This window comes from Melitaea cinxia, chromosome 7 (assembly GCF_905220565.1).
Source record: "Melitaea cinxia chromosome 7, ilMelCinx1.1, whole genome shotgun sequence".
In the NCBI taxonomy this organism is placed as follows: domain Eukaryota; kingdom Metazoa; phylum Arthropoda; class Insecta; order Lepidoptera; family Nymphalidae; genus Melitaea; species Melitaea cinxia.
This window is the reverse complement of record NC_059400.1, coordinates 16,038,532-16,062,294: the sequence shown is the minus strand read 5'-3', so window position 1 is coordinate 16,062,294 and position 23,763 is coordinate 16,038,532. Positions and strand designations below refer to the sequence as shown.

Sequence of the window (23,763 nt, the reverse complement as noted above, 5' to 3'; positions counted from 1 at the left end):
TGACCTAGATTGCTCTATTCATTTAAATCAATTACGCGCTATTGTTGGCTACATTATACGTAACAAAAATTTATTTATTTATTATTTAACACTTTATTGCACATTTGAATTTACAAAATGAAAATAACAATATTCTAACTTGAAAAACGATACAAAGGTGGCCTTATCACTGATAGTGATCTCTTATACACATCCTCCAAAAATATAGAAAATTTTGATAAAATAAACAAAGTATGAAAATTAATTACTTAAATTACATATTCGTACTACATATACAGTACTCGTAAATTATAAATAAACTCAGTATCCGTACAAAAAGATATTAACTATTGTATATGTATTAAATTTATCTTATATATTCGTTAATATTTCAATTTTAGCCATAATGAAAAACTTGACGCGTTAGCGCAGCGATCACAAATCACTCACAGCTGACTGGTTGGTCTGGGCGTTTGTTCTTGTGTATTGTGTTTCTGGACCCCCGATACAGGAGTTAATCCTAATGGAGCCTGTTGCCCATTTGTCATTATTACGAACTGACGATAATTTACACAAGAAAAGAATTATCCGTAAGAATTATTGCGTAAATACATTTCGAAAAAAAATTATTTATTTTAATTAACATAAATTTACATTTTAAATAAAGAAAGTGCCCAACAAACTCAATTTAAATTAAGTTGATTTTTTTGTGTGTTATAACTCGTAACGATTAGCTTACTTAATGTGTGTGTAGAAATTCTGTATTTTATTCCGCCATTGTAGTAGCGTTTTTAAAAATATTATCGCAAAGTAGGCATTTTCAAAAAAAAAACCTAATTCTAATTGTTTTATAATAAACACTTTACAAGACGTATTTTCTAGGAACAGTAAAATAAATAATAAATCTAAAACAAAAATAAGAAAAAGCAACCAAGAAATGAATAATATGTTTTTGTAGTATTGTAATATTAAAATAAGTTTCTTAACGTAATTATATATAGTCATTTTGATTATTGTATAAGAAAAGTTTAACCCTTTTGCATTTTTTATATAAGTAGGTCGGTAAAAAAGCGTACGGCTTGCCTGATAGTAAACGATTACCGTAGCCTATAGACGCTTGTAACACCAGAACCATCGCGTTGTCGACCCTATCCCCAATCCCCACCAGGAACTCTGGTCGCCTTACTCGCCACAGGAACACAACACTGCTTAAAAACAGTATTATTTAGCTGTGATCTTCTGTAAGATCGAAGTACTTTCCCAATTTGGCTGTTGCAGATTTTGAGTAGGATATTCTGTGCCCTACCTAAGTTAATCGTGTATGTCACCTTTAAAAGTGAGTAAAAAGATTTGAAATACTGGTTTCATTTGACATTGACAAAGTAATCTCAATTAAATCGTATGATGAAATTAATGAGAACGAGTGCTAAACTACGTATTTTGTGACTTAGGGCGTGTTCCACTGGTTGTAAATAACGCTATTTGACGGATGACGGTATCCAATGGATAAAAGTGTTTGATTTTTTATTCTCTTTACTTTCGAATTCGAATTTATCCACAAGTGGTGGAACCCTTAGCATGTTTTCTAAACCAATACCGAATGAAACTATGAATTATTTCTATACGTTGACATTTTAACAGTGACAAAACCAGAAAATCAAAAACACTAAACCAGAGCAACATACAACAAAGAAAGGATAGAAAAAAATAGAATAACAATCACACTTAAGTCTCACAGTAAGATAAAAAGTATACTTTTCATTGTGCATAATATTTTTTGTTATTTTTAGTCTAAATTAAAAAGTTTGTGAAAATTTTAAGGATATTTCATTATATTTCATCTAAAGAGGATTGGAACCATAACCGCTAGCGCCAGCTAAATATATTAGCTAGTTATTAATATGAAAAAAAAATCTAAACATAAAAAGGCATAAACTGCATACAATATCTCTTCTTCTTCTTCTTCTAATATATAAAATTCTCGTGTCATGGTGTTAAACATTGAACTCCTCCGAAACGGCTAGACTGATTTTAATAAAATTTTGTGGGCATATCGGGTAGGTCTGAGAATCGGCCAACATCTATTTTTCATACTTTAAGTTATAAGGGGGGGGAATTAAGCGGGTTAATAAGATATATGGCAAAGCAACGTTTGCGGGGTCAGCTAGTAATTGTATAAAACTTTACAAAAAAAGTAACTCTCGCGTATAATCTTTTAAGCAGAATCCTTACGGAGATTATATTTCACTGTTTCAACGTAAACCGATCAAATCCGGTGGCGTGCGTATTGATTTAACCACTTGATGGATATAGTATATAGTGACATTCAAACGCAATGTCACGTTGGTCTTGCTGTAGTTGTTAACATTTAATTTGAACGTATTGTAAAAATTTCCTATTGACAAATAATGATACACCATCGAAGACTTTTTTATTTGTATTGTACAATATAGAAATGTGTCATTGTAAATTGTCGTAAATCTTATCAACAGTTATAAACTGTTTTAATGTTTGCAAATATACAAAGATAAAAATATTTACTCAAAAATTGTCTAAATCGTCACACTGCTTAAAAATTGTTTGAATTAAAATATATATATATATATATATATATATATATATATATATATATATATATATATATATATATATATAGATATAGATATTTACTTGTCTAAAAACCGATCTTGATACAAGTAACGGTAAGTTTGTGGCGGCAAAGTTGCTTTTCTCTGGCGATAAGGAATGGTTAACAAGGCACTATCCATAAAATCAATATTAAGTTTCACGAACTACCCTACAAAAATATGTGTTTACACAAGTATGCGTTCGAATTTCTTACCGAAATGCTAAAATTTAACCTTTAATAAAGATCAAGGAAATCGTATTTAATTTTTAACCGACTTCCAAAAAAGGAGGTGCTTCTCAATTCGACTGTATTTTTTTTTTATGTATGTTACTTCAGAACTTTCGACTGGGTGGAGCGATTTCGACAAATTTTCTTTTAATCGAAAGGTGGTGTGTGTCAATTGGTCCCATTTAAATTTATTTGAGATCTAACAACTACTTTTTGAGTTATATCTAATAATGCGTTTTTACTTGACGCTTTTTTCGTCGACCTACGTTGTATTATACCGCATAACTTTCTACTGGATGTACCGATTTTGATAATTCTTTTTTTGTTGGAAAGGGGATATCCCTAGTTTGGTACCATGATAAGGAAACCAGGATCTGATTATGGGATCCTAGAGAAATCGAGGGAAACTCTCGAAAATCCGTAATAACTTTTTACTGGGTGTACCGATTTTGATAATTTTTAATTTAATCGAAAGCTGATGTTTATCATGTGGTCACATATAAATTTTATCGAGATCTGATAACTACTTTTTTAATCTTTGATAACGTGTAGTTACTTGGCTATTTTTTCGTCGATCTACGTTGTATTACTCGTCGATGTAACTGAAGTCGGTTTTTTTTTTCGTTTGCGAGCAAACACAATTATTTTAATTTATGTCGCGATTATTTAGTTACGATCATTTTATTTCGATTTTTTATTTGTTTATATTATTCACTAACTTAATTTAATTTTTCTAATATCGCGCAATAGTTTAACAGAAGCTTTATGTTGCGCCAGACCTAATGGCCGTATGTTTGTCACGTTCTGTCAGTATTAGTGTTGTCTGTTTTCGGACTCGCGAAATAGGAATAATTCTACTAAGATTCGTCGATACTGAAGTTTTTATTTATTCTGTTTAAAAATATCTCGCTTTTGAAACCACCCAACCACCAAGAACATTTCGAAAATATTTGTTTGTTCTCAAACAACTAAAACCGACTTACAAATATAAGTGTAGTATAAAGCACATTATTAGAAATAACTCTAAAACTATATAAAAAGATTTCAATTATCACATATAAAAAAAGTTAGTCGAATTTAGAACATCCTTCTTTTTTTGAAAGTTAATAAGAGTTTTAGTAGTATGTGAAGCAATAAATCTTCAACACGTTTGCGTCAAACTTGCTCGGATATACATAAGTAGATTTCAACCAACCTATACTGCATGTAATCGTAACAAGGGTGTTAGAAATGCTTCAGTACAAATTCCATTACGTTTTATATCCGGTATATACCGGTAAGATCCGGTATGATTCATTCTCCGTGTTGACATAACATGATTCGCGCGAAACAGCATGGAGATGCAACGCGCTCTGCACATGTGGTACAATGTTGCGTCACTACCTACTTTTGCTATGTCTAGGGTTGTACCTCCTTAATTGTGTTATAGAGCTAATCTACTTTACTTTTATGTACGATATTAGTTTTTTTTTTTTTTTGTAAGTTTACAAATCTTAGTGTATCCTACAATCGGTCTTGTATCTTACATAATACATTAAAGTAGCCCTCTAAATATCATAGATAAAAATCAGTTGTCAGTCTCTAAGTACCTAAAGTTAGTACAATTTTTGCGTACCTGGCGCACCTGCTACCTAAAAATTGCCCGTCAGCCCAAGCTGCCAGTTGTGTGCGTTTACTGTACACACTAATACTACTCTATTGTACAAATTTTATCCAACAGTAAATAAGTAAGGTCTGGGGGCCCACGAATCTTTGACTATTGTGTGTTGTTACCTCACAAATTTTTAGTGGGTGGACCGATTTAGAAAGTGTTAAAAAAGTTTAATGTGGCTACTTAGAATTAGCGATAAGACCGCCTTTGAACGTTAATTAGTATGTTAAAATTCCTTACTGATGTAATTATGTTCAAAGTGGTGTTCTATATTAATTTATCTATCTGTCTGTCGCTCTGTCTATCTATCAATATATTTAACCAAACAGTCTTAAAACTTAAACAAACTCTTTCAACAAATGTTTTATGCAGTTTTTTTCTCGCTTCCATGAAGATTATATAGGTCACAACATTAACATTGCTAATCAATAGGATCTTCGCATTCACTGTAATACGCAACGCAGACACAAACCAGACACACGCACAAACTTCCAACACGTTTCTATATTTTCAATTAGCGGTAATCTCACCCTGACCTAATTAAGCGGAATTTTTCCATACATTTTTCTATTTATATTAATAGAGCGCTCGCCCTCGTAGCGCAATACTCATGCATGTGTGACCGCTATGGCACCGTGAACACATTATACGGTGTATTTAAAGCTCATATTTCATTACTACTAGGACTATAGATCATTAGCGACATCTTGCGGTTTTACTTGTGTTTCTTTCATATCATGAGAATATTGAGCTATCTTAAACTATTTGCGTATTAACTAAGTGACATTTGAATCGGTTAAGTAGTTTGTGTGAAAGTGTAAATGGCTAAAAACTGTTTTTATTTACAATCTGCAGCTCGCGGTTTCACCTGCGTTACATCAGATTTCATAAGGAAGTCGATGTAAAGACTAGTCTATGCATTAATCTACATCTCCAGCTATTTCTCTACAAAGTTTTATTTTAATCCGTTCTGTAACTTTAACAAGAAAAAGTAACGAACATCGTCTAACACTCACAAATTTTCTTATTTCTAATATTAGTAGGATTTGTAGCACGCTAAGTGCAAAATATAAAGATAATTATCGAGCCTTAAATATCATCCCACATGTGTGAAACGAAGTCGTTTAACAGTCGCGACGTGACTTTGTAATTTGTACTTGCGTTCGACGTGACGCTACGAGACACACGAGAAAAATAACCCTCGTTTCGTACAGAACCTTCGGACTAGTGAGGTCACGTCGGGGGCTCATTGCCGATACTTTACATTTATATTGTGTTTTATTTAAAAAATGTTCTATACAATCTATATATAGATAAATGTTTGTCTGTGTGACCTTTAAAGAATCCTAAACTATGCATTTGATCATGTCACGATCTTTAGCAAAGTGTTGTGCATGAGTCCACAAAGGTTTCTGAGTTGGTACGACCAAAAAAAATGAAAAAAAAGGGTAGCAACGCGCGCAGGGTACAGCTATAAAAAATAAATGAATTTCATTTTATCGATCAGATTCTTAAATTCAGTTTCGATACCCGATCGGGATGGATATTCGTATCTCTAAAAGTATTAGTTTCCGGTTGAGTGCCTTTCCTTCTGGGTCTCCCCATTGTGCCTCGAAGAGCACGTTAAATTGTCGATCCCGGTTGCCATCATAGACACCTGATAACAATCGTTACTCGTAGTAGGAAAGATATCCGCCAAAACTAATCCGGCAGGGGCTATGCCTAGCAATGGATCGTCACAAGCTGAATCAAATTAAATCAAGTACATATATATAATAATACTTATATTACACTAAGACTTTACGGACCTAGGCTTTACGGGTGATAAAACTTTTAAAAAGTCGTGATTATTATTTGCCTTTTTTAAATTTATTACGCCAATAACTATAAAATGCTTAGAACGGTTTAAATGTCATAAATCGATTAAACTCTTACAGAATCAAATCACATTCCATAATTTGCTAAAATACTTTCAACAATAGATTTCCGAAGATTAAATAATCCTTGCACTAGGCTCGTGAAACCGTATGCAAATAATTGTGAGAAATCCATGAGTGAATTTGTTGGGACTCATTAAAATAAATTAGTGTAAAAATGGCAATGGACACTATGGCAGTCGAACTGCCTGACTTGACGACGCATGCGCCTCATCCCCCAGCTGAAGAGACACCTGAAGAAAAGTGAGTATGATATTATATGGCGTTAAAATAATGCATTTTTTGTAAACCTAAGTACGCATGACTTACAACATCTTAGACTACAGAACTTTCTCTTCTGGCGTCTTTGGTGCAATATGAGTTAGGATTTATTTTTATTTGCTAATGTTTGATTCATGTTAATTTATTAGGCATATGTACAGACATTGTACTATTACTTTCGAAATGATCTACTATAGTGACATAGTTTTAAAAGCAGGATGAATATGATATTTCATCTTTTTTATATATAACTAGGACGGCAAACAAGCTTACGGCTCATCTGATGATAAGCGATTACCGTAGCTTATAGACACCGGCAACACCCCCAGAAGCCCTGTTCACCTTACTTACCACAAGAATACAACACTGCTTGAAAGCAGAAGCAGATTATTTAGCCCTGATCTTCTCTAGTCAAGATACGTACTTAATCGGGTTCCTCCAGATTCGAATAGAATAGTTCCTGCTGTACCCTGCCTCAGCTAATTTATCTAGTTGTTGTATAGATTTTTTCTAAAATATGAAATGCGTCTTACATGCTAAAGCCTCCATTGTTGTGTTTTTTTTTATCCTTCATCCAGAACTCAATATTCAATATTGAAAAACATAACATTTTTAAAAGGATTTAAAAACATGGTCACTTGACCTTTATCCAATAATAACAGCGATACCCTCTTTTAATGTAAGGTTCTGAATAAGCAGCTTTGTATAAGCTTAACTGTTCAATGAAGTGCAATTTTGATCTTTTTCATGTACTTTCCTTTTCATATAATATAAATATTAAATTAATAATTATTAATAATATAATTATAATAATTTTATTAAATAAAAAGTTTCTTACAAAAATCCACTAGTGATTGGAACCTCCTTTTAAGCGTGTTGTTGCCTTTACCAGGAGACTCCGCTCTTCCATTAGTACAGTAATAAAAAATAATCATAATAAAAAAAAAACAGAAACTTATTCGTTTTACAAAAATCACAATTATTTTTGTTCTTTTGTTCTTATTTAAGTTGTCTAAATGTACGGATGTGTGAGGTGAGGTGTGTTGTGTGAGTGGAGGTGGATGCATTATTATTACGTATATGTATGCGTGTGTAGATGTGTGTATTATGTATACGGGTATGATGTGTATTGTATATATTTTTGTACATTTTATTAAATTTAATCCACAAAGCAGACCAAGTCGCGTGTTTCAGCGTGGTTAATATGATAGAAAAAAGTAATGACGTCATTGCTCTTAATGGCTACCCCATAGCTTGGAGGGTAGTTATGCTTTCCCAGTATTTAGGTCAGACCGTTTATTGATTGTGGTGTACCGTCATATGATAGGATTCGGTACAAGTGATATTGTATACAATTGTTGTAACTCTGGATATTAAATTGAAATATGCTGTCATCGTAAAGATAATTCTTCTTTTTTTGTTGGAAAGGAGATACCTCTAGTTTGGTACCATGAATCCGCATAACTCCGCATAACTTTTTACTGGGTGTACCGATTTTGATGATTTTTAATTTAATCGAAAGCCGATGTTTATCATGTGGTCACATTTAAATTTCATCGAGATCTGATTACAACTTTTGGAGTAATCTTTGATAATGCGTATTTACTTGACTATTTTTTCGTCTACCTACGTTGTATTATTTGTCGATATAATTGAAGTCGGTTTTTCTTTGTTTGCCTGCAAACAATTATTAATTTCTAAATTCATATTATAGACAAGAATCTATATATTATTTTTGTCTTGTATATATATATTTTTTTATATATTTGTTGTATTACGTAAAAAAACAAAAAGTATATAAAATTCTTACACCCGCTCATTAATAAAAAATTCAACCGGTAACAGAATAAACTAAGAATTAATCACAGATAGTTAACAAAGAAACATTTATTAGCCATTCATACAAATTAAATCATAAAAGTGTTATTACGAACGAAGTTAATGAAACCGGAAGACCGTGTATTTAATTTTGGGTAAGCTGGTAAATGCGTGACGAGAGCGTTACGAATACTGTGATCGGGCGAGGCGAACGGAAGTTGAGAGAGAGATATAAGTTAGTGAAGATAGAAAGTTTTATTTCAGTCGTGTGTTCTGAAGTCACACTTGTTTTTTTATATTTTACGACTAAAAATTACATCCTCATGACATTCTGTGATTGCAATATAGTAGCAATTAATTAGCAATTTGTACTGTTCCGTCATGTTAATTTGTGATATACGCTTTCTAAATTTTACGTATGTTGTAAGTTATAATTATATACGTTAACATCAGGTATTCTATTCGAAATTGTTTGTTTCCAAAATATAACAACATTATAATTTCTTTTAATTCGAAAAAATGCTCAATTTTTAAATAAAATTCAAATTAAAAATACCGTATTTATTAGTTTTAAAAATATACGTACAAAAAACTTATTTTCGAATGCTTTTAAAGTAACGAACAATGACAATAAGGCCGGCGTTGATAACGCAAGCTGATAGACAACCGACAAGCAACATATAAAATATCTAGACCAGTAACACACGGCGACACAGAAGTGTAAGCCTAATAAATAATATGTACAGTTCGCAAATATGATAGATTTAGAATAAATAACATTACATTGTATTATCTGTGTTTATAGTTGTAAATATTTGCAACCGAACGCTCATTGTTCGTAATATTGTATTCGACGTTACTGCAACACAACATTCATATTTTTTATTAAAATAACCGGTTGCGGGCTTTGATTGTCTTGTATATTATACATCTTTATTTCCCTTCGTCACACCGTTCTTCGTTATAACTTGGGAAAGTTTTACCGATTTCAAGTACAAGTTCCCTAGTACCTTGCACTTTAAGAAGATTATTACGAAAAGAAAAGTTAAGAAAATTTAAACATTTTTGAATATCATATCAAAAATTGACCGCTTCAGCGGGATTCGAACCCGCGTCTCCGACTGACCGTGTCGGCGCTCTAGCCAATTAAGCTATGGAACGATGTACCCGCTAGAGCGAAATTTTTGATATGATGATTTTTATTTTCGGTTTAAGCGAACCGTGGCGCCGTCTATAGTGAGTTCTTTACAGAGACCCGTAACTATTCAAAGTTTCATATTACAATGAAAATCTTTGACAGGAGACGACACCATGCTATTTTTAATATGTACGATTTTATTTTTGTGTTACCCTCACATTAGGAATTCTAAACATTTTTGAATATCATATCAAAAATTGACCGCTCCAGCGGGATTCGAACCCGCGTCTCTGACTGACCGTGTCGGCGCTCTAGCCAATTAAGCTATGGAACGATGTACCCGCTAGAGCGAAATTTTTGATATGATGATTTTTATTTTCGGTTGGTTTTTGATATGATATTCAAAAATGTTTAGAATTCCTAATGTGAGGGTAACACAAAAATAAAATCGTACATATTAAGAAAATTTATTATAAAACTAGCTTTCACCCGGGGCTTAGCTCGCATTGAGTTTTTTTTTTTTTTTTAATAAATTTATCCGATGTTACTTCTAATACCTCTAAAAATATGTGTACAAAGTTTCATGATGATCGCTTAAGTAGTTTTCGCGTGAAAGTGTAACAAACAAACTTACATTTATAATATTACTAGCTGGACCCCGCAAACGTTGTTTTGCCATATATGTTATTAACCTCCTTAATCCCCGCCCCTTATAACTTAGGGATATGAAAAATAAAAGTTGGCCGATTCTCAGATCTACCCGATATGCACATAACATTAAAATCGGTCCACCCGTTTCAGAGGAGGATTGTAACTAACATTGTGACACGAGAATGTTATATATAAGATTAGGGATTAGGAATTTAAAAAAAATGTATCAGAAAACAATTACTTAAATAAGTCATAACTTCAAGCGTTTCAGCTAACAGTTCGTAAGACAACTTCTGTCGGGTACAATGTCGAGCATTTTCTCCTTAATCAATACTAATACTAAATGTATTAAAGGCTGAATGTCAAAAACGTCGTAAATTCCGCGCCAATCGGTGCCAATAACAAAAGAACGATGTCCTCAGTTGGCAACTTTATCCATTATCTGCTACTACTATTTACTGTTTCTACACTAATATTATAAAGCTGAACGGTTTGTTTGTTGTTCGAAATTACGTCCACAGTCCTTATACTGAGGAAGGCTAGGCTATAGCGCTATATAATATTTCAGTAAGTTTTTTCCTCAAATCAACGCGAGTAAAATCGTAGAGCTCAGCTAGTTTAATAATACAGTACGTGTGAAATTACATATTTAGGTTCTTACTCTCTTTCACAGGAGTATTGAGTTTCTGGATAAAAAGCGTCCAGTGTCGACTCGTACTACGGATTCAAATCATAGAAAGTTAGAATTATAATCCACACGAGCTTTTCTGCTGGTGGAAAGCTTTCATCATAAGCTATATTAAACATGTTCAAATACTTAGAAAAAATTGAGGAGAGCTTTCAAATATCGCACTAGTAAAATGCAGTAACATAACACAAAATCGATAGCTCTATAAATATAAATTACATCTTTGAGTATGTCAACTTCAGTTTTCAGGATGAAACTGAATAGGGATATAAATTTTTAAGGAGTATTTACTATATATATGTGAATGTTTGTCATGTCATGATCTTCAGTGTTGTTCAAATGTTTTTCATGAGCCTACAAGGGTTTCTGAGTTGGTACGAACAAAATAAAATTAAAAAAAAAAAAGCGTAGCAACGTAGCAAAATACATACTTGTTAGCTTCAATATAACGAAAGATCATTTTGTTTTACTGAATTTATCGATCCCATCGATTCTCTAAGAAATCGATTTTTGTCTGATTTGTTCGCCGCCTACGGTATTAATATTGGACATATTAAATTACTGCTTGAGGTCTGTCACGTTTCCCTAATGATACGTATAGTTCTAAATATAAACATACTACAAACACAAACGTAAATAGCCATTAATTCGACTTGTCGGTATGGAAAATGACAGTAGACGTAAAATATTATTTATATCTGTACCAGAAATTAGCGAATACTAAATGAATTGCATCGATCAGTCATTACATTTCTTTTTAAGGCCGTCCATTAAAGCACATATTTTTATCATTTGCAAAACACATTTTTAAACTTTCGTATTCACTGAATTCTTTTGATTTTGACACGTGACCTAGGTCTGCAACGTCGCTGAAATATCACGTGTTTCAAAATGACAATCGCTGTGAGTCGCGTACAAACAAAAACATTTGTATATTTGATTGCAAGTTTAACTAAAATATTCTGCAAACAAAATAGCGGGTGCTATTAATTTGTTTTTAAAAGTACGTAAGAAAATTCAATGAACGTAGCTACGTAGTAGATTGAGTTATGATGGCTCCTGGCGAGCAGCCAGCGGGCCTGGTTCGCAGCGAGTAAACACAAGTGTATCTTCTGCAAAACAAAGAACTGCTGTAGGAAGGTTGTTGGGCACACTGAGCAAGGTTTCAAATTCCTACGCACTATTAAAACTTTATTCTTTATCTACGTACGTTTATACTTATGGTAGTCGAAATAAAAATACAGGGGTTGCCTTCTCTTGTATAGGTGAAGGATCGAACTTAATCACCACGTAACTCCACTGCAGAAGTTTATTATAAAGTATAACGATCGTTAGTATGTAATTATTGTGAGAATGGGAACCGACTATGCGTGATATCCAAGGCTCGGTGTAAGTGACACCACTAGACCAAAGGACAGGACATTAGGCCCAATGATCATACAAAAAAAATTGGTTGTCTGTAAAGTTGGTTTACGGACGATAGTTTAACGTGACAACGTCATAACAAAATATCTCCTTGTACGTATAGGCCGATCGAGTGTAAGAGAGATAGATCCGGCGCAAGCGCACAATAGTCGCAACGGGACAATGAGCTTAACGGGACAAACAGTCATCCTTTTTCGTGCATGCACCCAGCGTTCATCGATTTATAAGACGTTGTCACGTCAACAAATGTAGGATTCATTTTGAGCGGATTTTGAACTCGAGTTTGTCGACGTTTAATGAAACTTTCATCTATTGCACTATAAATAACGCTTTGTCTTACTTCCTTTAATTTTACTTTTAAATAATCTGCATAGTTAATAAAATACCTTTCAAATAAATTCAATCTTAAAAAGGTCATATCTTCATAAGTTATTTTAGTATCTATACACTTACAAACATAAAACTCAAAAAAGGCAACTGTGGAATTTAAATTGGTATAAATTTATACGAGTAATGCACGAAAGTGCTCGATGCAGCTGATTGTATAAAACCCATTATTCTTATGTTACTGTTTAAACAGGCGTTCAATACACCCAAATCCACAACCCACGCTATCCTAATGGCATTTTTGTACAACAAGGGTGTCTAAAGATATATTATATTTACTTTTAAAAGAAAGACTTGAGAACTATTAAAACGTTCTCGAAAACAAATACGTAACATTTCAGGAAATATTGCTCGAGTTTAAAGATATTGTCAAGCCTTTACCTCTGTAAGTGTCAATAGCAAACAGCTTTGATTCACGAGCTAGTAAAGATTCGCATAAAATAAAGAATCTTGTACTCTATTGTCGGTTTAGTTATACCTAACTTATGAACTAAAGAAAAATTAATCATATGTTCGTATTGGTAATATTAGTTAGTAATTATTAGCGGATACATGATTTAAAAAAAAAATTAACAGATTAAGACTACTCTATAGAAAGAATCTCGACAATCTCGTAAACCTCATAATAACATGGTCGAATGCGGACCAAATTCTCATAGATCTCATAGAAATAATATTGTAATAGAATCTTCTCATAACTCGGTATGAGAAATAGGTCTTTATGACGTTTATGAGATTTTTTCCACAGAGTAGCACTATCAAAAATAAACGTAGAAGATATAAGTTCCTAATTTATTTTGAATTTAGCCCACTCACCCTTAAAATAAAACTTACCAGTACAAAATACGATTAATCAAAAAACGTAAGACGAAAACTGTAGATACTATTAATAAAATAACATCGGCCGATCATATTTCGTTTCCTACTAGTTTATATGTTATGTATGAGTCGAACTAACTAGTAGCTAAATAAAAAACTGTAACGTCATAGATTGTGACCTTAAACGCTTGTTTATTTCGGGAACGCCGAAAATAATCCGTCGGAAATACATATTATCGCTGATGTGATTGGTTCAAACGCATGGGCTTTAGTTTGTGACGTAGAACTTAGATCACGTTTTTCCTTTTAATTTATCGTATAGTTAAAACATTCAGTGTTTTCGTGACTGAATTTCTACTGGGTAGTAACAAATGCAGACTGAACTGAAATATGGTGATCGTTGATCAAATGTGGTTGCAAAGTTTGGATGTCCTCCGGCCCGCTGGTCCGTAGACCTACGTAATATTACCGATGGAGACTGGACAAGGATCGTGGGAAGCCGGGATGCTTGGCGCGAAGTGGAGGAGGCCTACGTCCAGCAGTGGTGCGGTAGACTGAAGTGTGTGAAATGTACTAAATATCTTTTAAAGTCTCGGATCGTTGATGTTTACTCGAAATAATTTCGTCGTCTGAATATATTTGTATCGCAAATATCGTTTAAATATTTTTGTCATATTACCATACCTAGTTAGTTTATTATAGCTTCCAGATATTTTTTATGAGAATGCAGAAATCCTTAAAATAGATATTTTTAAATTAGCTTTTTTATATAAATGAATAGTCATTGAACAAGCCGTATTTTTACTTACGTTTTTTTTGTAATTACTGTATTTTTAGAACACTGAAAAGCAGTTTAAAAATAATTTTGTCAAAAATTTACGTAAAAATACTTTTAAAATAAAATATTGTTCTCGTGTACTTTAAAATGAATATGTATATATTGTTAATGTTTTAATTGGTGTACTTAACTTTTACAGACTTCCCGATTTACCATTAATTTGATGTTTTATCAGTATCGTAGTTGTGTTTGAATAGTTCTTCCAAGCGTAATAAAAAACCATTAACCCAGTTTCAATAACTCAAACCCCAGTCGTATATCATAGGAAATAAAAAACGAACGTCATAGGGAAATTATTTATGGTGTGACGTCAGACATATTTCAGTTTTATTGGTCCACAATTTTATCCTTGACCTGAAAGTCACTTTATCCTGTGAACTATTTGCTCTGAAAACTTAATATCGATCCAACTGGTATAAATGAAGTTGTATTTGAAACACGAAATGGATAAATATGATATCTGATGCTAAGTGATCGTATATTTGTATAGGAATTAACGCGAGGGTTAAAACCTCTGTTTAATCAGTAAATTTATAATAATCTGACGAGTTTGGTTGTCAATTATTCTACAAAAGTACACAGTTTTATCCAATTTAAGTGTTTAGTTTTTGTCTCAACATTGGCTGCTAAAGAGCCATTTTAACCCACTTCTAAAAGGTAGGTTGGTCTCGACTGTATTTGCTTGTGTATTACCTTAACTTTGGTGTACCGATTTCGATGATTCCATCGAAATTTTATTTACTCGATTATTTTGCGTGTATTGAAGTCTGTTTTTTTTTCGTTTGCGAGCAAATACAATTATTTTCAGTTTATACTCACTATTCATTTACCGGGTGTATTAGGGGTGATTTCGTCTACTGTTGGTTTACTGTTGTGTTATATTTCAAGAACCCTTATTAGTTTCCACATAGTACTTCGTAAATATTTTATTGCTTACGTGACGTAAACGTAGATCCCAGCATGTGTGACCAAACGTTGTAATTTTAAAGACTCCGTTCCCCCCTGAACAGATTTGCGCAATTTATTTTGAAAATTGTGATTGTAATCCTAGTATTGTATACATGAAATATTTTAAACAAGTATTATGTAACAACTTATTTTACCTAAACTGGTAACCAAGTCCAAGGTTATGATGAATATACTAGTCGCTAATGTTACACATTTGGATTTCATATTCAAACAAATAAAGCCCCTATTTCCTTAAAGCCATGGCAGAATATCGCGTGACAAGGAACGTTTTCCGATCTCGTATCTAGTGTTTGTTTGTGATTGCAGTCATAAAAGATGAAGCTCAACAAATAGTCATTAAAATGTTTAATGGCTTGGAGAGATTCGGCGTGTAAATATCATTGCTTTTGTTATGGGTGTTAAACGTTATTACTTTGTACTAAACGACCTTTAAAATTACGATTTAGGAGGACTTTTAACATTATATATTATGATTAATCGCTTTTACTACAGACGAGATAACATAGGTGACAATGTCATATAGAATGGAAAAGACGCGGAGAAGATTGATTGATGAGATCGATGTGTTTAAGATTACAACCTCGATGGAATTTAGTTGACCGTAGAATATATATTTTGTTAGTTAACCCTTAACCTAGCACAACAAACATTTCAAAAACAAATTGGCCTAAACCTGGAGCAGCCCGACTGCGGAAGTTATACCTCGATATTACAAAAGATCACAGCTAAATAATACTGCTTTTCCCGTGGTAAATAAGGTGAAGAGAGCTTCTGGGGGGATTGGGAGTAGGGTCGGCGACGCGCTTGCGATGCTTCTAGTATTGCAAGAGTGTATATACTACGGTGATCGCTTACCACCAGGCAAGCCGTACGCTTGTATGCGAACTTAATTGTAGAAAAAAAAAGAAAATGTGATAAAAAGAATATGAGCAACACCTTGAATATAATAATATGAAAAACTTTGCCGTTAATGTTTCACGTAAATTTCAAACTTCCCCGTTCCGTTCGTTCCTTGAACTTGACAAGGGAAATTAAAAAGTTTGAATGTCAGACGTACTGTACAAGTGTCTGAAAAAAGGTCAAAATTTTCAGGAGTGTCATTTATGGTTTTAATCCGACAGTTGAATCTTGTTCACAGTTATGTAATTATTAAAAGTAAAAGTGCGTTGCGGAGATATGAGCTCGAAATCAGTCGAATACTGTCTACTAAAGCAAAAACGGGGAGTGAGAGCGTGGATGCCGAACGGTCGCCCGACTACTCACATATCCGCTATGCCGCGTTGCTTCTATAAAATTTAGTGCCGCGCGTGGCACTTCTATAGAAAAATGAGACATTACTCTCATCTCCGCTTGATCCATTTCCAACAAAGCTAAGCGAAAAGGGGATATGGAAATAACTAAATCTGATTGGTTATTCAAAACGCATCTCTTCTCATCCCTCCTCACCGCTTTGGTGGAAACAAAAGCTTCCCCTAGTTTGTGGCAAACATTCCGGTTCACTGCAGTCCCCATTTAGTCGCCACCGGTGAAAGCCGGGATTAGTGGGACTGCCGGGAACTCAAATTCGAAGTACGTGCGTCAAAGTCATTGGGGGTGATACCCTTAATCACCACAGAGGGCAAGCGGGTTGATGACCGCAGGACTGGCTTTGTCGCAACGAAGGCGCTGCTGTCTGTCTCCGGTCTCTGTTATTTATAAGCCAGCCGATGGATGGATATATTAATTATGGTAGATATAATGTTTTAATTATTTTATAATTTTGTCTACAGATATGAACGGCTACTACGCCGCGCTCGCAGCGAAGACTTGAGCGAAGTGTCGGGCATCGGCTGCCTGTACCAGAGCGGCGTCGACCGCCTCGGGAGACCAGTCGTCGTGTTCATCGGGAAGTGGTTCCCGATATCTGATATCGACTTGGATAAGGTCAGTCTATATTTAGTAACCGGCTTCAAAAAAGAAGATTTTAAATTCGACTGTTTTTTTAACTGTACACTTTATAAGAGTTATTTGACAAACAATTTAGTAATTTATATCTTGTAAGATAGCATATAGGTTCGATTCCCGCACATGACAAACATTTGTATTGGCCATACAGGTGTTTGCCGTGGTCTGGGTGTTTGTGCAGTCCTTATGACTCTCCCCACCGTGCCTCGAAGAGCACGTTAAGCCGTCAGTCCCGGTTGTTATCATGCACACCTGATAGTGATCGTTACTTATAGTAGGGAATATATCCGCTAACCCGCATTGGAGCAGCGTGGTGGATTAAGCTCTAATCCTTCTCCTACATGGGGAAAGAGGCCTATGCCCAGTAGTGGGATATTACAGGCTGAAGCGTAAGATAGCATCAGCCAATTATTATTACCACTGGCCCGTTGTTGCATTTTAAGTAACCTTGTTTCCTATTACATTCTTTAAGTTCTATTCCCTGAAAAGAACTGTATGGTTAAAATAAGGTCTTAATATTATTAATTTATCTCCTTATATTATTATCAATAGATCCTGACTTGATGCTTTGTATGTACTCGTATACTCATTAAAATAGTATATACTAGCGACCTGCCCCGGCTTCGCACGGGTGCAATGCTGATACTAAATATACTACAGAATGTCTTTATTTATAGTCTGAAGCTAGCTTATAGCATGGTTATTAACATAATAACAACAACATTCAAATATGCGTCGTTAGATTACACGTTGTTACAGAATGCGATGAAGAAATAAAGGTTCACTGCTCGTTCCCCGTAGGTAATAGCGTGATAATATGTAGCCTATATGTTGACCCGACTTCTTAATAATATTCGTGCCAAATTTGAAGTAAAGCCATGCAGTACTTTTTGAGTTTATCCCGGACATACATACAAACGAACAGACAAAAATTCAAAAAACTATATTTTTGGCTTCGGTATCGATTGTAGATCACACCCCAAGTATTCTTTTAAAAAATATTCAATGTACAGTTTTGACTTTCCTACCATTTTATTATATGTATAGATTATTATATGTATAGATTATTATATGTATAGATTAGTCACCGTTCACACTGATATTGAGAATAGGTACATATTCCATGCTTATTATTCCGTTTAAATTGTTCATTATAATTTGATAAAACGCATTCATAGTAAATTATATTTTGTATTTTTTTTGTATCATAAAATATCCTTATTAAGGTAAACGCAATTTTTATATTCCTTTCTGCAGAAATTGATATTAAAATTTTGTCTGTATGTGGGCAACTGAATACTCTGAGCTTAATGAAACATTGTACACACTATTTATCATTATCATTATTTATCACATATTAGGGAATCAAACAAAAAAGTTTTTATGTACCTATCGGTCATTTTGCATGCAAAGACATTACGCAAAAAAATAATTATCAAAATCGGTTCATAAACCACGAAATTATCCCCGAACATACATAATATATATATATATATATATATATATATATATATATACACGCTTGAATTGAGTAACTTCCTACTTTTTTTAGCCAATTCCGAATTTTAGACGTTCGAAGTCGCGGGTAAAAGTTCTTTTAGTAAATTAAACCACATACAATTCCTAAGTTATAGACAAAAATCTGATAATGTTGCGGAAAACCGGGATATTTGGCGCTAACTTGTAGAGGCTTATTATAAGTGATGAAGTGATACAAAAATCTATCAAAGAGAAGTAGTAACTTAAACACACGATAGATTTACAGTTGAACTTCAGCTGTTTCTATTTGAGTTATTTTATTTAGCTTTTAATTGTATGTAGTACCTACATGTGGTTTAATTTAATGCTCTGGCGCATCCACTTCTATAATGATAGTAAAATTTTAATGAAGTTTATAAAAAGGTAGAAGCACCTCACTCGCTCTGCCTATCCTACTTAGTGATCCTAGCTCGTAAGTCGTAACTTACTTAGGTATTCTACGGAGCCTAACATCATTATCTGAAAACCGTTGTATAACAGACTCATCTATAATATAAAAATGAGTCGCTGAATGTGTTGCTAAGCGCAAAATTCGAGAACGGTTGGACCGATTTCGCTAATTCTTTTTTTAAATATTCCTTGAAGTACGAGGATGGTTCTTACGGAGAGAAAAATTAAAAAAAAAAAATTAAAATTTCCTGAAAAAGTCTAAAAACAACACTTTTCTATACTCCCATACAAAAGATTTGTAATAATACTTAAAAGTCACTGTTAGGCGATACGAAGTTCGCCGGGTCAGCTAGTATGCTTATAATAATGTTACCAGTTGTGAGGTTTACTCTATATTCTTAAATACAAATTATACCAACAAAGCCTATCCCTATCAAGGATATTATGCAGACTCTGTTTATTGCGTTCAAAATATATACAATTTTTCTGTACTGTATTACAATCATAATTTAACTAGCGCGATATGAAGAGGTAAACATTTCAGGATTGGTTCGAAATCAAATAAATCGTTCCTATTATCAGAATGAAATAACGTAAATTAGGGAATATTATTTAACTATGCTTTTAAATTTTAGACTACCCACCAATCACAGAAATGTACCCATTCTTTTAAGTGAATGAAATTATTTATAAAAATCTCAATATAAATATGTCATGTTGAAACGTTTATTTTACACATACATACATATAATCACGCCTCTTTCCCGTAGGGGTAGGCAGAGACCACTTCTTTCAACTTGCTACGATCATTACATACTTCTTTCGCTTCGTCCACTTTCATTATTCCCTTCATACATGCTCTTCGGTTTAGGGTACTCTTGAGCTGGCCTTTTTTTAAGACGTCCCTTATTTGGTCTCGGAACGTCCGCCTAGGTCTACCCCTTCCAACCCTTCTATTCGCACTCGCCTTATACACTTTTTTCGTCAATCGTTCTTCACTCATTCTCTCGACATGACCAAACCATCTGAGCATACCTTTCTCAATTTTTGTCACTACATCTTCTTTTAGACTACGAAACGAATAAATATCTATTAATGCAGACTTTCTAGATCGGATGTCATTTTTTCTGAAACTGTTTATAAAATAATATTATATATAATAAGTTGAAAGAAACTGTTTGTAGCAATATGGGTGTTTATTTCCAGGCTCTCCTTTACCTAATAAAGCTACTGGACCCGATCGTTCGCGGCGACTACGTGATCGCCTATTTCCACACGCTGGCCTCGTCCAGCAACCACCCGCCCTTCTCCTGGCTCAAGGAAGTCTACACCGTGCTGCCTTACAAGTGAGTATTACGACTACTCTTGCTTTGTGATTTTCAGCCGCTCATCTGCTACAAACCACAACGGGCTTTTATTTAGGCTAAACTTTCAGCCTATGCCTTCCTGCTTTTGCTGTATCTGATTCAGATAAGAGTTTTTAATCAAGCGATCAATCAGTGTTTCCCAGACTTAATGCAACTCGTGTTTTTGGTTGTAAAATTGTGTTTGGATAATGGCTGACAGTGGCAACAAAAGTTGATTGACTTACTTGTTTGAATTTCATAGCTATTTTCGTACTGTATTATTAATAAATAGACAAGAAAACTGTAAAAATATCAGCAAACTATCGTTCAGAAAACGCTCCTCTCTAAGAATTAGGTGAGACACTTAATCACCTGAAAACCATATGTTTATTCATTTTTTTTTTGAACCAGTAAAATGGGTAATAAGTGCATGCCCTCAAAATACTGAGCTGAAAATATCTCAAGGATCTTTTAACATTATTTTTTAAAAAACCATTAGCACTATTTCAATCGACCTAAAAATAGAAAAAATAGGTAAAAAAACTTTTTAAGTTAAACGGTTTTATGTTAAACATACATTGCAATGTTTAAGATAAATGTACTAAAAACCAAAAAATAATAAAATAGATACAGTCGTGGGAATTATAAACATATGCATAGACTAGACTAAAATAAAACAATGGGGCACGTCAATTGTCTACAATCGTTGATTAAAATGTTTGTTTTGTAATGTTACACTATAATTAGGCAGTTGTTCAACCGACAACGATGGACGTGTGATAAGTAGGGCTAGAATGTGGAAACAAGCTAGCAAGCTCGATTATAAGCGAGTTTTAGGGTTTCGTAGTGGTGAGCGAGTAGTACTTTTATCATATGTTTTGTCGATTAAAGACAAACTACGAGCAGTGAAACGATTCCTCGCCAGCCAGCAGTGTGAATGTCCAACGATAAACTAGTTGAAACATCTCTTTTATTTACATGGAGTGTATAACTATTGGAATTTCCATGAGCAAGAAAATAGTAAGTAATTTCCTCACCGTCTGCGGGCCAACTGCCTATTTTAACGACAAATTAAACGATTCTTCTATCGCACATTAATTCGATAATTTGTAGACAATTGACGTGCCCCACGATTTTATTTTAGTCTAGTCTATGCATATGTTTATAATTCCAACGACTGTATCTATTTTATTATTTTTTGGTTTTTAGTACATTTATCTTAAACATTGCAATGTATGTTTAACATAAAACCGTTTAACTTAAAAAGTTTTTTTACCTATTTTTATTTTCTAGTTTTTAGTTTTTATTTCGCATTCTGTTTAATTCATTTAGTGCTTCATTATTGCAAGGCCCATCTTAAATATTGAGGTTGTATAGTGCACTGTATTCTTCTTGTCAAGCCCTTTTATTTGATACCCATATTGGTGGGATTGATAAAAAATTGTTATCAGACATTTGGTAGCGGCGGCCAGCTTAGATTTCAATTTTGCGTAGTAAATTGTATTCTACTTGTCGAGCACTTTCATTTGATACCCATATTGATGGGATCGATAAAACCTACGTTATCCGCCATTTTGTAGCGGCCGCCATCTTGTATTTCAATTTTTTATAGTATATTGTATTCTGCTTGTTGAGCCCTTTCATTTGATACCCATATTGATGGGATTGATAAAACCTACGTTATCCGCCATTTTGTAGCAGCCGCCATCTTGGATTTCAATTTTTTATAGTATATTGTATTCTGCTTGTTGAGCCCTTTCATTTGATACCCATATTGATGGGATTGATAAAACCTACGTTATCCGCCATTTTGTAGCGGCGGCCATCTTGAATTTATAATGATAATGAATAAACATAATTGTATTGTCACCAAAATCCAAAGTGTATACAAAATTTCAGATTAATCGGTTGACAGGAAGAGGGTGAAATTTGAATTACTAAATTTGACCCAAGAATAATAAAAAATAAAACAAACGGGGTGAGCTAAATAAAACCGTTTAAAAACAGAACATGCAAGAACTAAATAAATTAGTACACTTCTGCATTCGAAATATCTTCCAATTACTATGAATCCATGACGTGTGACGTGACTCAAGTCGTCGTCGTTCTAAGTGTGACGTTTCTAATCTATAGCTAACAATACACAACTATCTATTTCAAGCAAATTATTGGGATGATTTTACTGTGGGTGTAGCTGCCACTTCAATTACTTATGGTCGCTATATTAAACTGAGGGCGTTTACCTTTTCTTTACATAGTTGGCGAAGTCGTCAAGAAAAATATATATGGGTTGGTTACGTTTTTATGCACGCATTTGGACATATGTCTAAATTTATTTTTTCGTGAATGTGTACGTGAATTTCACTCATTATAACGAAATGACTATTTCGGATTTTATCGCAGTTCATTAAGTTCCCGAGGGGAGTTCCCGTTACCATGGTTGCTGTATAAAGTATGCGAAACTTCAGGCATTTAAGAAACTTAATAAAATCCAAAAAAGTTGTTTAATTATAACGAGTAACTTTTCAGTTTCTTGACGGTTTTTCTCAGCAAAATCTACGTATCGAATTGACGATAGCTTTTCATTAACGGTATTTAATTAAGTAAAGAACTTTATTTTAACCCTTGTCTTTCAATTGTCTGATTTTAAATGCAATTGTTATTGATTTATAGAAATTTATTTTAATGTTTTTAAATTTCAGATATAAGAAGAATTTGAAAGCGTTCTACATCGTACATCCGACGTTTTGGACCAAAGTGAGTGCAACACAATACATATAAATAATAAATAAACCCCTCACCCTCAACGGCCCTTAGTAGGATTTTCTCCTATATCGGGGGTCCGGAAACACACAATACACAAGCAAGAACGCCCAGACCACGACGAACATCTATATGGCCAATACAAATGTCTGTCGTGAGCGGGGATCGAACCCGCGACCGCCAGCACAACAGCCAGTGCTGTGACCGCTGCGCCAACGCGTCGTATATATATCACTAATTATATATACAAAAACAATTTGACTTCAATGATTGTAAATAATGTTGAAATCAAAATGAAATATAAACGCTTTTTAATTATTAGTGGAATTAGCGTGAGTCTCTATGGTGTGAGTCATAGTGGAA

The 23,763-nt window shown here is 33.7% G+C and overlaps 1 protein-coding gene across 1 annotated transcript in view; it reads left to right on the top strand.

Annotated features, from left to right (window-relative positions):
* LOC123654915 (protein GDAP2 homolog) overlaps positions 1-23,763 on the top strand; it is a 95,399-nt gene that overhangs the window by 66,865 nt on the left and 4,771 nt on the right. Inside the window, exons 8-11 of the mRNA XM_045590772.1 lie at positions 15,960-15,983; positions 17,188-17,341; positions 20,498-20,637; positions 23,340-23,394. Of these exons, the coding sequence (XP_045446728.1) occupies positions 15,960-15,983; positions 17,188-17,341; positions 20,498-20,637; positions 23,340-23,394 (373 nt within the window). The remainder of the gene's footprint in view (positions 1-15,959; positions 15,984-17,187; positions 17,342-20,497; positions 20,638-23,339; positions 23,395-23,763) is intronic.